Raw genomic sequence first — 15,504 nt, forward strand, 5'->3', positions numbered from 1 at the left:
GGAGGTGGAATTGCCCCGCCCTTGCCCGGTCCCGGCTAAGTAATCTGCTTGGGTTTGCTCTCAGGAGCTTCTGTTCCCTGCAAGCTTTCCATACAGTTTTGGAGGACGAGAGTGAAAATGGCGGCCTCCCAATCTCCATCTGGAGGAGCTGAGAACTCGGGGCCCCACTCCTCAGTGCGCCCCCAGAGAAAAGCAGTCAGTCACTCCCGTCTCCCCAGTCTCCCGCCGCACTCTGTGCTCACCCGGCCTGTGACCGAGCGTTTCTATCTCTGGCTCACAACCCCGTGTGGAGTCTCCAAACCCAGCAGATCCCTGTGGTGTGCTCCCGGGCCGCTTCTCCCAGGGGAGGAAGGGGAGTGTCCCCAGATCTGCCACTTGTTGGGTCCCTGATGGAAGAGCAGTGGCCCGACTGTGCCATGGATCACAGTTTATGGCAACCCCAAGTCCCTCCTCAGTTCTGTCTTTGTAGCCGGCTTCCCTGCTCCGATACCTGGGAGCTCTACCACACTCAGGCACCCCTGGTCTTCCTGTGACCCCGAGGGTCCTGAGACCACACTGTCCCAGCGAGGGTTCCACCCCCCGCTTAGCCACTGGAGCGACGTCCCTCAGCGGAGCCGACTTCTAAAAGTTCCGATTTTGTGCTCTGCTGCTCCATCACTTGCTGGTATTGGCTGATGGAGGGCCTCTTCCCCTGCTGTCTATCTTCCCGAATATCACCTCGGATTCACTTCTCTGCATGTCCTACCTTCCAGAAAGTGGTCGCTTTTCTGTTCAGAGAGTTGTTGCTATTCTTTTCTTCAATCTGTTGAGTTTGTAGGTGTTCAGAATGGTTTGATAGCTACCCAGCTGAATTCCTGGGACCAGATGAAATTTAGGTCCCTACTCCTCTGCCATCTTGCTCTTCCTCTCTGATTTATTTTGCTTAGCATAATACTCTCGATCCATCCATGTCATTGCAAATGACAAGATTTCATTCCTTTTTATGGCTGAGTAATATTCCATTGTGTATATATACACCGCATCTTCTTTACCCATTCATCAGTCAATGGACATTTGGGCTCTTTACATAATTTGGCTATTGTTGATAATGCTGCTATAACCATTGGGGCACATGTATCCCTTTAGATTGGTATTTTTTTATCCTTTGGGTAGATGGAATTAATGGATCATATGGTAGTTCTATTTTTAACTTTTTGAAGAACCTCCATACTGTTTTCCACAGTGGCTGCACCAGTTTGCATTCCCACCAACAGTGCGAGAGGGTTCCCCCTTCTCCACATCCTTGCCAACACCTGTTGTTTCTTGTGTTTGGGTGTTGAGTTTGATAAGTTCTTTATAGTTTTAGATACTAACCCTTTATCTGATATGTCATTTACAAATATCTCCCATTCCATAGGTTGCCTTTTAGTTTTGTTGATTGTTTCCTTCACTGGCAGAAGCTTTTTATTTTGGTGAAGTCCCAATAGTTTGTTTTTGTTTGTGTTTCCCTTGCCTCAGGAGACATATCTAGTAAGAAGTTACTATGGCCGATGTCAAAAAGGTTACTGCCTACGTTCTCCTCTAGAATTTTGATGGTTTCCTGTCTCCCATTTAGGTCTTTCATCCATTTTGAATTTATTTTTGTGTATGGTGTAAGACACTGGTCCAGTTTCATTCTTCTGCATGTCACTGTCCAGTTTTCCCAACACCATTTGTTGAAGAGACTGTCTTTTTTCCATTGCATATTCTTTCCTACTTTGTCGAATATTAGTTGACCATAGAGTTGACAGTCCATTTCTGGGTTCTCTATTCTGTTCCATTGATCTATGTGTCTGTTTCTGTGCCAGTACCATACTGTCTTGATGATTACAGCCTTAGTAATAGAGCTTGAAGTCTGGAATCGTGATGCCTCCAGCTTTGCTTTTCTTTTTCTATGTTGCTTTGGCTACATCAGGGTCTTTTCTGGTTCCAAACAAATTTTAGGATTGTTTGTTCTAGTTCTGTGAAAAATGCTGTTGGTATTTTGATTGGGATTACATTAAATGCATAGATTGCTTTGGGTAGTATAGACATTTTAACAATATTTGTTCTTCCAATCCATGAGCATGAAATGTTTTTCCATTTCTTTGTGTCTTGCTCAATTTATTTCGTAAGTGTTCTATCGTTTTCATAGTACAGATCTTTTACCTCTTTGGTTAGGTTTATTCCTAGATGTCTTATGGTTTTTGGTACAATTGTAAATGAGATCATTCCTTGATTTCTCTTTCTGCTGCTTCATTATTGGCATATAGAAATGCAAGAGATTTCTGTATGTTGATTTTGTATCCTGCAACTTTACTGAATTCATATGTCAGTTTTAGCAGGTTTTGGGTGGAGTCTTTTGGATTTTCTACATAGAGTGTCATGTTATCTGTGAATAGTGAAAGTTTGACTTCTTCCTTGCCAATTTGGATGTCTTTTATTTCTTTTTGTTGTCTCATTGCTGATGCTAGGACTTCTAGTACTATATTGAACAACAGTGGTGAGAGTGGGCATCCTTGTCTTATTCCTAACCTTAGGGAAAAGATTTCAGTTTTTCCCCATTGAGGAAATATTAGCTGTGGGTTTTTCATATATGGCCTTTATTATGTTGAGGTATGTTCCCTCTAAACCTAGTTTGTTGAGGGTTTTTTTTTTATCATAAATGGATGTTGTACTTTGTCAAACGCTTTTTCTGCATCTATTGAAATGATCATATGGCTCTTATCCTTTCTTTTATTAATGTGGTGCATCACCTTGATTGATTTGCGAATATCGAACCACCCTTGCATCCTTGGAATAAATCCCGCTTGATCGTGGTGAATGATTCATTTAATATACTATTGGATTTGATTTGCTAGTATTTTATTGAGAATGTTTGCATCCCTGTTCTTCAGGGATGTTGGCCTGTGGTTCCCTTTTTTAGTGGAGTTTTTTGTTTGGTTTTGGTATCAGGGTAATGCTGGCCTCATAGAATGAATTTGGAAGTTTTCCTTCTATTTTTTTGAATAGTTTGAGAAGAATAGGTATTAACTCTTGTTTAAATGATTGGTAGAATACCCTGGGAAGCCATCTGACCCTGGACTTTCGTTGGGAGATTTTTGATTACTGACTCAATTTCTTTGCTGGTTATCAGTCTGTTCAAGTTTTCTGTTTCTTTCTGTTTCAGTTTTGGTAGTTTATATGTTTCTAGGAATTTATCCATTTCTTGCAGGTAGTCCAATTTGTTGGCATATAGTTTTTCATAATATTCTCTTATAATTGTTTGTATTTCTGTGGTGTTGGTTGTTATTTCTCCTCTCTCATTCGTGATTTTATTTATTGGATCCTTTCTCTTTTCTTTTTTCCTTAAAGATTTATTTATTTATTTATTTAAGTAGTTTCTACACCCAGTGTGGGGCTAGAGATCAAGAGTCTCATGCTTTACCAACTGAGCCAGCCAGGTGCCCATTTTCTCTTTTCTTTTTGGTAAGTCTGGCTAGGGATTTATCAATTTTATTAATTTTTTAAAGAACCAGCCCCTGGTTTCAATGATCTTGTCTATTGTTTTTTTTAGTTTCTATATCAACTATTTCTGCTCTTATCTTTATTATTTCCCTTCTTCTGCTGGCTTTAGGCTTTGTTTGTTGTTCTTTTTCTATCTCCTTTAAGTGTAAGGTTAGGTTCTTTATTTGAGAATTTTCTTGCTCCTTGAGGTAGGCCCGTACTGCAATATACTTCCCTCTTAGGACCACTTTTGCTGCATCCCAAAGGTTTTGGACCATTGTGTTTCCATTTTCATTTGTTTTTATGTATTTTTTAATTTCCTCTGTGACTTCCTGGTTGACCCATTCATTGTTTAGTAGCATGTTCTTTAACTTCCATGTGTTTGTGGTCTTTCCAAATTTTTTCTTGTGGTTGACTTCAAGTTTCATAGCATTGTGGTCAGAAACTATGTATGGTATGATTTCAGTCTTTTTGTCCTTGTTGAGGCCTGACTTGTGACCTAAGTATGGGATCTGTTCTGGAGAATGTCTCATGTGCACTTGAAATGAATATGTATTCTGCTACATTAGGATGAAATGTTCTGAATATATCTGTTAAGTCCATCTGGTCCAGTGTGTCATTCAAAGTCATTGTTTCCTTGTTGAGTTTCTGCTTAGATGATCTGTCCATTGCTATAAGTGGGGTGTTGAAGTCCCCTACTATTACTGTGTTATCATCAATGAGTTTCTTTATGTTTGTTATTAATTATTTGATATATTTGGGCGCTCCCATGTTGGGGGCATAAATATTTACAATTGTTAGATCTTCCTGTTGGATAGACCCCTTTATTATATATGGTGCCCTTGTTCATCTTTTGTTACATTCTTTGGTTTAAAATCTAGTTTGTCTGATAAAAGTTGCTATATGGCTTTTTTTTGACATCTATCTGCATGATAAATGTTTCTTCAACACCTCACTTTCAATCTGCAGGTGTCTTTTGGTCGAAAATGAGTCTCTTGTAGGCAGCATCTAGATGGGTCTTGTTTTTTAATCCATTCTGACACCCTATGTCTTTTGATTGGAGCATTTAGTCCATTTGCATTCAGTGTAATTATTGATAGATATGTATTTAGTGCCATTTTATTACTTGTTCTGTCATTGTTTCTGGAGATTTTCCCTCTTCCTTTCTTGTCTTTGTCATTTATGGTCTTTCCTTTCCACTCAAAGGATCCCCTTTAATATTTCTTGCAGGGCTGGTTTAGTGGTCATGAACTCCTTTACTTTTTGTTTGTTTGGGAAACTTTTTATCTCTCCTATTCTGAATGATAGTCTTGCTGGATAGGGTATTCTTGGCTGCAGATTTTTCCATTCAGCAGTTGAATATATCATGCCACTCCCCTCTGGCTTACCAAGTTTCATTGAGAGATCTGCAGTTACTACATTATGGGTTTTCCCTTGTAAGTTAGGGACTTCTCTTGTCTTCCTGCTTTTAGGAATTTTTTCTTTATCACTGTATTTTGCAAATTTAATTACAATGTGTCTTGGTGTTGGCCTGCTTTTGTTGATTTTGATGGGAGTTCTCTGTGCCAAAAGGAGACCAATTCTGAGGTTGTTTGGATAGTCCAAGTGAAAGATGGTGCAAGCCTACACAAGGGCAAAGGCAGAGAATGAAAAAGGTGGGCTAGATTAAAGATTTTTCTGAAAGGGAGTATTCAGTATTACTGACTGAACATGAGAGGGGTAAAAGAGGGAGGAATTGAGAATAACTGAGATTTCCAGCTTGGGAAAAAGGATGGATGGAGACATTATGCACTAAGAACAGGAATCTAGGAAGAGGACCAGTGTTCTGTGCATCCAGGTAGGTAATAAATGATAATGAAAAAAATATTTTATATATCCACATAAAGGTGTCCAGAATACCATTAAAAATGCAAGTCTGGAATTCAAGGTTAAGGTTGGCATTTAAGACACAGATTTGAGAGTTAATATCTATGAATGAAGCATTAAGAACAGTTAAGGACATCAGGTAAGCACACCAGAGAGAAAAGAAGGGGTCCGTGGGAAAACACAACAGCTAAGGCAGTGAGAGAGCCCAAGATAAGAAGAATGATCAGAGTTAGGAGGACCTCAGATGGTGGTATTTGAGAAGATCAAAGAGGAGAGACCATGAAGCCATGGTAATGGACAGTATCAAATGGGGCAGAGAAGTCTAGTAGACTGTACTTTTTTAAAAACCAGCCATTGGGCAATGAATCCAACAAATAGAATAACTACAGTTCAAAAACAGGCAAACAAATAAGCATACTGATCCGGGTCATACAGAGTAAGCCAAAATGAAGCCTGAGAGCTTGTCAAAATTCTTTTATTGAACTAGAATTTAGATATATCAAATATTGTTTGCCTGGGCTCATTACAGACACACACACACTTCTCTAGTTACAGAATTTGATCTGCATTCTCATTAAACAACTTTTATTTCAACATGAGGAAATAGCTTATTGAGCTCTCGATTCAAGGGAAAATGATGTGAACTAAAAGCTTTCTGTCTTCCTAATTGCACAGAGTGACTGTTGTAAAATGCTGAGGCTATTAACTTCTCAATGAATCACAATATATGAAGGTATCCAAACTTAATGAAGTAAATGGATTTGTGGCCAGACAACACAAATATTATGTAGAAATACATTTAAACCACTAAACATTTAGCTGATCTGGTTATTAGGTTCAAATGGTAGAAGCCTGGGGCCCCATAATGCAGCCGGTACAAATGGGGACTGGCTGTGGCCAGTTTAAAGTTGCTTCCTGTCAGGGCTGTGTAGGTGGTTGGGGATAGGCCCCACCTGCCCAAGATCAGCTGACCCATTTCTCCTGCTCATGTGCGACACAGATCAGGTTAGCCAGGGACCTGTTACAGGAAGTGTCAGGAGAAGCCTGGTGGGGGGGAGCAAGCTATTGGGGGTACCTGGCATTTGCCTAATTCCAAACCCTAATCTACGCAATGCACATATTCCCCCTAAAGGCAGAGCCGGAGGAAACTGGACTGCCTGGTCAGGGTGGGGCCAGGCCTAATAGCGTGGGTATTCCGCAATTAGAAACACCTGCGTTCCTTGATGACTGGGCTCCGTGGGCTAGGAGGTCTCAGCTGCCCGAGGTGGGATGAGGGCTGCATACTGCGCATGCACGAGCCGCGCAGTTCAGCGTAGCCACGAGCCTGGAACAGGGCAAGTGTATGGAGGGGTCAGATCACAGTAGTGAGCTGTTGGGGATATAATGCATCTACCTAACCTTCACAAATGCAGATATTTCTCCTGGAGTCGAAGTTAGAGGAGAGGACTGCCTCGTCTGGATGGAGTCTGGCTGGCTACCTGGTATCCTTTACCAAGAGACACGTGGGAGCCTTGATTACTGGTAAGCCTGGGACCCCATCAGGCAACCCCTCAGATGGGGACTGACTGATGCCACTATAAAGCTGCTGCCTCAGAGAGAATTTTGGGGGGTGGGTTCCCTCCACCCTGGAGGCGATACGGGTGGTTTGGAGCCAAACCGAACTCCAGCAGCCAGGAGGGCCTGGGCTGCCCTGGGAGGGCTGGGTGTGCACAGGCGGGGAGCCAGGGACCTGGAACAGGGCAAGCGTCTGGAGAGGCCAAGTCATGGAAATGGGCTGTGGACGGTACAAGTCATCTGCCTTATTCCAAGCCCTAATCTACACCAGTGTGCACATTCCCCCTGAAGGCAGAGCCGGGGGCAGCTGCACTGTCTTGCCAGTGTCGGGGCCCAGAAATCCAGCCGAATATCTTCCAGTGAGAGGTACTGGGAGGGGCGCCTGGGTGGCACAGTCTGGTAAGCAGCTGACTCTTGGTTTCAGCTCCGGTCTCGCGGTTGTGAGATTGAGCCCCTGGAGGTTCTGCACTCTGCACAGAGCCTGCTTGGGACTCTCTTTCTCTCTGCCTCCCCCCCACCCCCAGGCTTGCGCGTGCACACGTGTGCTCGCTCGCTCGCTCTCTCAAAATAAACCTTTAAAAAAGAGATACCTGGGAGCTTTGACTGCTGGAGAAGCGAGGGGACCCCATCAGGCAGCCAATCCAAATGAGGACTGACTGTCACCAGTTTAAAGTTGCCACCTCAGAAATATATTCAGGGGGGTAGCATAGCTCTGCCCAGGAGGCTATCCACGCAAGTGGTTGGGGGCAGGCCTGAGCTCACAGGCTTAGAAGGCCCTGGCTGCCCTCGGTGGGCTGCATACTGTGCATGTGCAAGATGGGTAGCCAGGGCTCTGGAACAGGGCACATGTTTGGAGAGGATGGCTCATGAGATCAGGCTGTAGGGGGTACAAGGCATCCGCATAATTCCAGGCCCTAAACAACGCCAGCGTGCATATTCTCCCTGAAGGTAAAGCTTCAGGAGTCTGGACTTCATTGTGAAGACGAGTTCTGGCCATGTGCTGGGGTATGCTTTACTGAGACACGCTTGGGAGCCTTGATTCCTGGGAGGCCCAGGACCCCATCAGGCAGCCAGTCCAAATGGGGACTGATAGCCCCCAGTTTAAAATGGAGCCTCAGAAATATTTCCAGGGTGTGGGCTCTCTGCACCCTGAAGCCGTTAGTGGTTGGGGTCTTGCCAGAGCTCCGTGGGCTTGGAGTGCGCCCTGCAGCCCTAGGCGAGCTGACGGTGTGGGTGCTGCCCATGCATCGGCAGCACAGGTCGGGGTGGCCAGGGTCCTGACGCTGGACAACGTCAGGGGAGGTCGGCTGACAGGAGGAGGCCATTGAGGGTACCTGGCATCTGCCTGATTCCAAGCCTTGACCTACACAAATGCACGTATTCCCCCTGAACACAGAAGTGGGGAAATCTGGGCTGCCTTGCCAGGGTGGGTAGTATGGGACACCTGGGAATCTTGGTTGCTAGAGAAGCCGGGGGTGGCATCAGGCAGCCAGTCCAAGCGGGGACTGTCACCAATTTAAAGCTGTTGCCTCAGGAAGACTTTCGGCGAGTGGGTGCTTTCCACCCCAGAGGCTCTGCGTGTGGAGACTGGCCTGAGCCCAGCAGACCTGCAGGGCCTCAGCAGCCAGAGGCTGGCTGACGGGGGCCGACTGTGCACGAGGCAGCAGCACAGGTCTGGGGAACCAGGGACCTGAGACAGGGCAGCTGTAGGGAGAGGCCAGGTCACCGGAGCGGGCTTTTGGGGGTAGCTGACGTCTGCCTAATTCCACACCCTAATCTACACAAATGTACATATTCCCCCTAACTCTGCTTTGTTTGGGGAGGCAAATCATGCTCAGATGGATTTTTGTCTTTGCCAGCAATGTATTTAACACTAATTCACGGTGTGAATTTCACAAGCCATTAGCATATGGGATAATGTCTTTTAATTTATCAATACAGAAATAGCATACTCCAAACCAATGTTAGGTTAATCATACCATTGTTCCAGGCGAGGGGAGATGAAAGGAATAAAGCTCAAATTTAGTTGCCATTCTTCCTCTTTACAGGAGCTGGTACTCAGGTGAGACCGCTTAGCTACTCACCAGCTCAAAAGTCCAAGTCCTGTGTTGCTGGAGCGTGTTGCTGGGGCAGGAGGGTGCTGGGCTTGCTAGGCAAGGGGCCACTGCTAGTGAAGAGTCACCTTTTCCCTGGCAGGAACTAATTGCCCCAAGGTCTTTGGAAAGCTCTTTTAGATCAACAAAGCGTAACCTTATCCAGACCGAACACCTTTGGGTAGTAATTACAAAATCTCTGTATTTATAGTCAAAATGTCCCCTTGCCATAGTTGCTTCTTCGTATGTGTTTATTGATAAGCCCCCAGCAGTGCCCCTCAGCTGCTGAGCTACTGAGTTCTTAGGGGTGAGGACAGATGAGATGGTGCCATCCTGATACCACTTAATTTATTCTTGTATCAAAACAACTTTACAACTAAAAAAAAACACAAAACCACCTTTTTTTGTCTTTGCCATAAACAAGTGGATTTGAAAGCATATCAAACAGATACACAATAATCCATCCTGTGATTTCAAATCACTCTCACTCTAATTAATACTAAGGGCCTAATGGGGCACCTGGGGTGGTGTAGTCGGTCAAGCCTCCAACTCTTGGTTTCCACTCGGGTCATGAGCTCAGGGTCCTGGGATCGAGCCCCACATGGAGCCCATTTCAGGCTCAGTGCTCAGCGTGGAGTCTGTTTGAGGTTCTCTCTTCCTCTGCCCCCTTGCTTGTGCTCTCTCCCTCTCTCCCTCTCCCTCCCTCCCTTAACGACTGAGCCACCCAGGGGCCCCACAAGATTTTTTTTTTTTTTAAGTAACCTCTACACCCAATGTGGGGCTTGAATTTACAACCCCGAGATCAAGAGTCGCATGCTCCACCAACTGAGCCAGCCAGGTGCCCCTCCAAGTAAAGATCTTTTTTATAAAGCTCCATGGGGTATGGCTTAGCACTGTCAAGTTCAGTTGCCATAACATCAGAATTCAAGGCTGTCATTATTTTAGGAAATGCATGTTTTTGTTCTCTTTTCAATTCCTGCAAACTATTTTGACTTTATTAGTCACATCTTCCAAATGTTCCTTTACTTGTCTTAAGTTTTCTAATGCCTGATTTACATTTATTAGATTAATTTTAGGCAGGTCAATGTGAAACATTTCTCTGGTTATTTTAATAGTTCCTTCATCTTCTGTTGAGCTCAAATAATACCCTTTTCCTTCTATTGTCACATTCATTACCTGTTCTAGTTTTACACATGCCATCATGCTGTGTTCCTTATTTTTCCCTTGACTCCAGTAGGTTAGGGTGAGGTTGGCTTAGCGCATGCTCTCATGGTCCGATTTCCTATATTAACTTGCTGAGCAGGCAACAAGGCCATAGTCATAGGTACTTGTACTATAGGCAAAGTCAAAAGTCTGGCAGTAATAAAGGTATTTCGTTCAATTCCACCAACATATCCTTAGGAACATGTTTTCCTTCATCATAAGGAGGCTTTCTGTTTCCTGTAGGCTTCACTCTGAGTTTTAATATTGGGGAACTACACAAGTGTGATAACCCAATGTCATGCTCCTCCTGGAAATGCCAATATTCTAATTTCACATTGGCTCAAAGAAGCACAGCCATTAGGATGTGTGGCACCCACTTGACTTACGGTTGGGCTGTTTGTTATCTCAGTCAACCAGTATTGTCTCAAGAATATCGCTTTTTTTTTTTTTTTTTTTTTTTAAGATTTATTTATTTGAGAGAGAGAAAGCACAAGCAGGGGCAGGGGCAGAGGGGCAGAGGGAGAAGCAGTCTCCCCGCTGAGCAGGGAGCCTGAAGTGGGCCTTGATCCCAGGACCCTGAGATCATGACCCGAGCTGAAGGCAGACGCTTAACCGACTGAGCCACCCAGGCGCCCGGAGAGTATCGCTGTTCTAAGAGTATTCCACACATCAGTCAATCTTAATGGCAACAATTGACAGTCTACAGGCAAAGAAACATCTTTCATGTCTTTTCTTAGTATTGTGTTATTTTTAGCATTTCCTCCAACTTAATATCAAATTTTCATTGCTCTATTTACATCCTTATGAAATTAATTGATGTTCTGTAATATATTGCTAATTTTATCCATCTGTGTACCCAACCATGACAAAGCTGCCATGGTATATATGCGAAATTGTGATTGTTTGGTTTTAAATTTTTTTTAAATTACATCAATTTGGATTAAGAAAAAGCAACTGCCATTTATCCTCCAATTAAACCTCCTACCAGTCCAACAAGCATCTTTTTCTTTAGCAAATCTATTTTTGGCATAAGTTGTAAATTTGGCACAAATGAAGATGGATAAAACGGAGCACAATTAAGGGATCTATATCTGGCTTGAAAATGCTGTATATTAAATGTCAAAGTATAGGCTACTATTTTAGGTTCTAATATGAGCAAGAGAGGTTTTATTATCAGAAGATCCTATATTCTTGGATAGAAATCTTTGGTGTGAGGCAGAAGCCTGATGTATATCATATGATGATGTGATATGCTAAGTTTTCTATGTGCCCACTATCCACCTTACAAGGTGTCCCTCTTCTTTTACTGACCGGACATAGTGTCCATAGATCTATTGTTAATTTTCTAATAGGTGAACATGGATTAAACAGTGTAACTTGGAGTGTAGTAAATAATCTTTTTTTTTTTGCTTATTTATATTAAAAGATATGATTGCCCATTGTGCATACTCAGCAGCTGCTCTTATACAATGAAATGCTAGCACACAAAGCAAATCAGGAATTAAAGTGTGGTTACTTTTAGGGAGTCTGCCATGTGTCCAATGGTGCACTCAATTCAGTAAGATAAGGGAAAAGTACAAAAGTCAGTACCTGGGTCATCATATGCTCTGGGTTGTAATGCCAAGAGCCAGTTGGTACTTCAGGCCAATTTTCATCCTCTAAATCAGTGTCTAATAGGGTTGTTCAGGATCCTCATTGATTCTTATGGAGGTTGAAGTGGAGGGTTTCCACTGCTTCATCAGCTTCCCTAAGTATTCAGTTTCTCCATTGATTGAAGGTTTCCCAGTGAATAGATCATGCTGATAGCAAAAGATGGCGTCGGGAGGTTCAGCTTGGTGATGCTGGTGATGCTAACTTGTAATAAGGTGACGAGGATGGTGATCCACGGAGGAAGTAGAGGATGTCACAGACAGTGGAGTTGTATCTGGACCAAAAGTTGTCATTCCAGTTCAGACTGGTGGCACAACCATGGCTGGAGCTATCGGAAGAGTATCCAAAGCTGCAATGAGAGTGCTGTTCAATAGTAAGCAATAGGCAAAATAGTATGGCCAGCTAGTGCCACGCTGCACTGACCCATTTAGTAACATTGATAGGGTTAAAGATGCATACCACATTCATTCCTGCAAAATAAAGATAGTGTCCTATAAATTTTTAATTTTTTGTTCTTGCTACTCAAGTTATTATGGCCATTATTCCCAATATTGTCTCAAGCACCATCACCCTGCATCATGCTAGGATAAACATTAGGCATCTAGTGTTGACAGAATAAAAGATGTTCTTCAGGCCTGAAATTTCTATAGAGGCATTATGTCATTTAAAAAAATTTTATGTAATAGGTCTTTTCCTTCAGTTACCCAGTAGGTTTCATTAGTAGCAGGTGCAATAATGTTCCCAGTACTGTTTATATCATTGTTTTTTAAATTAATACTTTCCCTTTTAATTTAGATTCTGGGGTGTTGCTAGTGCTAATTCTGATCTCTGTTGGTGCCTGAAATATTAATTCAATAGGAGTTTTTTCCATCCTTTCTATATCTATGGTTTAGAAATCTTGCTGCCTCCCAGATTGTTTTAGTCGAAGCTTTCGTATATCGTTTGTTAGCAAGCAACCTTATTTTTGCTTGAGCAAGCCATTATACCTTTCAGTTGAATCAGAGATGATGGAGTTGTAGGGCAGGTGGAAGTTCCACATTATGCCTTGCTCCTTAGCCCATTCTTATACTAGCTTTCTTGTGAAGTGGGTTCCCTAATCTGATAGTATGATGATTGTGATACCAGAGCGAGCAATCCAGATTTCTAACACTCTGATGGTGGGTTTTTGATCATTCTTCCTGCACGGATAGGGTGATCCTCTTCCTGACCATGTGTTTATAAGGGCACATATATGGTTTATTCTCTGGCATAGGCAAGGATCCTATATAATCAATTTGTGTAATTCGGAAGGGTTTGTCAGGTTTGATCTTATCTGAAGTACTCATCAATGGCCTCCAAGCTTTACACTTACAGCAATTCTCATATATCTTAATTTGAAATTGGAGGTATTTGGTAGGTATCCATATGTTTCTTTTTTCTAACCATGTTCTAGTGCTGTGTACCAGTGTTTGGTGATGTGACCTATCAATTGGCGTATCTATGTATTCAGATTTTATGTTCCACTGTCTTTCTTGTTTATTTAAGGTTATGATTTGAATTGATTTCCTCATCAGCCATGAATCTTTTATTTTAAAATAAATTTTAGGCATCTTTGCCTCATTAGTTTTCTTGGTAAGTTTGTCTACCTGGTTATTAAATTTGATTACTTCAGAGTTGTCCTTCTGATGGGCAGAAACCCATATGATGAATATGGATATATCAGCTAGTGATATTTTCTGACACATGCCCTTACCCTGTATGTTCGTTCATATTTCCTACTTTCCAGTCATTTTTTTGCCATGTTCCTGATGAAAGAGCTACTCCATTAGCTGCTGCCCATGAGTCTGAGAAAAGATAGAACTCATTCTGATTTTTCTTAACTGATTGTTCATGGTCAATTTTATGGCCATTGGTTCAGCTTATTGTGCTGCTTCCCCTGAGCTGGATTCTGTCAGGATTAGACCATCATTAGTCCTCGAGACCAGTCGGCCAGCATACTCCAGATGGTGTCATGGCGGCTGATTCATCTGTAAGCCACGCATTTTTGAGTGCTGTGAACTGGGGTGGTATCCATTGCCCGACTGCTCAAGTTTGGATGGCTCATTCTTTGGAAGTTCTGTAAAGTTCACTCTTGGCATTGCTGAGATTTCCTTAGTTAATGCCGAGGGTTGACTCTCCATCCATGTGTCCTGCTTGGAAATATACCAGTTGCATGTTAGGACTTTTTGGGCAGGAGTAGTTCCTCTCTGTTGGTCAGAGGTCTGCTTTACCGACTCTAGAATAGGCTTTTGGATTTTAAGTGTAATTAGTTTGTTTTCTACTAGTATATTTTGTAGGGCCTCAGAGAGTGCCTGAGTGAGCCTTTCAGTTGGTTGGTATCTGTTCTCGACCATGAGAAATTCTTTTTTTTTTTTTTTTAGGGTCCATGCAATAAAATCCTGTGCTTTATTACTCAATTAGAAAGTATCAAGCATACATCATTTTAATATAGAACATAGAATTCTGATGGAATTAGTTTTGCTTTTAACCTAAATTAGTAAATGTCACAAGAAGCCAAGGCATGAGAAAGCATATCAGAGTAAATATGCTCCTGGAGGGGAAAACACAGTTTGACCAGGGAATCCATTTGGAGGGGGAAACACAATGTGAGGGGCAAGGGTAGTTGGAGGGGGAAACACGCTGTGAGGGGCAAGAGCAGTTGGAGGGGGAAACATCCTTATTGGGTCTTCATCTTCCACTGATTCACAAGTCTCTGCTTTTTTTCAAGATTTTTTTTTTTTAAAGGTTTTATTTATTTGACAGAGGGAAAGACAGCCAGAGAGGGAACACAAGCAGGGGGAGTGGGAGAGGGAGAAGCAGGCTTCCCGCGGAGCAGGGAGCCCAATGCAGGGCTTGATCCCAGGACCCTGGGATCATGACCCGAGCCGAAGGCAGACACTTAACGACTGAGACACCCAGGTGCCCCAAGATTTTATTTATTTATTTGACAGAGACACAGCGATAGAGGGAACACAGCAGGGGGAGAGGGAGAAGCAGGCTTCCCGCGGAGCAGGGAGCCCGATGTGGGGTTCAATCCCAGGACCCTGGGATCATGACCTGAGCCCAAGGCAGATGCTTAACAACTGAGCCACCCACGCATCCCTCTGCTTTTTCAGTGACTTTTTTTTTTTTTTTTAAGATTTTATTTATTTATTCATGAGAGACAGAGAAAGAGAGAGGCAGAGGCAGAGGGAGAAGCGGGCTCCCTGCTCCAGGGACTCGATCCCAGGACCCTGGGATCATGACCTGAGCCGAAGGCCAACACTTAACCGATGAGCCACCCAGGCGTCCCTGGAGTGACTTCTTCCTTTTTCATTTCATGAGTCTCTCTCCCCTCAGTTACAATGGCTTCCTCCTCCTCTTTCATTTCACATGTCTCCCTCTCCTCAGGTACAGGGATTTCCTCTTTGTCTTCCTTCTGACCAATGACCTCCCTCTCCTCGGGTAGGCACTTATTAAATGTTTGATCCTCCATGTTGTTCAGTCCCTGGTGTTAATGGGGGAAGACACTTCAGACGCAGGGCTGAACTAAGTAAGACTCATAGGCCACATCTCCTTGGACTTGACCATGAGAAATTCTTAGTCCGAAATCCAATTGGGTAAAATTTGGCGTCCTGCAGTGGTTTAGTCCACAGTG

The 15,504-nt window shown here is 43.2% G+C and overlaps 1 protein-coding gene across 2 annotated transcripts in view; it reads right to left on the bottom strand.

Moving 5' to 3' along the window:
- Nucleotides 1–12,054: 12,054 nt before the first annotated feature.
- Nucleotides 12,055–15,504, bottom strand: part of CCDC18 (coiled-coil domain containing 18) — a 136,361-nt gene continuing 132,911 nt past the window's right edge. For both annotated transcript variants that reach the window (XM_032423527.1, XM_032423517.1), the window contains one exon: nucleotides 12,055–12,177. In XM_032423527.1, coding sequence (XP_032279418.1) covers nucleotides 12,139–12,177 — 39 coding nt within the window. In that variant the 3' untranslated portion in view covers nucleotides 12,055–12,138. The remainder of the gene's footprint in view (nucleotides 12,178–15,504) is intronic.

This window comes from Phoca vitulina, unplaced genomic scaffold, assembly GCF_004348235.1.
Source record: "Phoca vitulina isolate PV1807 unplaced genomic scaffold, GSC_HSeal_1.0 scaffold2, whole genome shotgun sequence".
Classification (NCBI taxonomy): domain Eukaryota; kingdom Metazoa; phylum Chordata; class Mammalia; order Carnivora; family Phocidae; genus Phoca; species Phoca vitulina.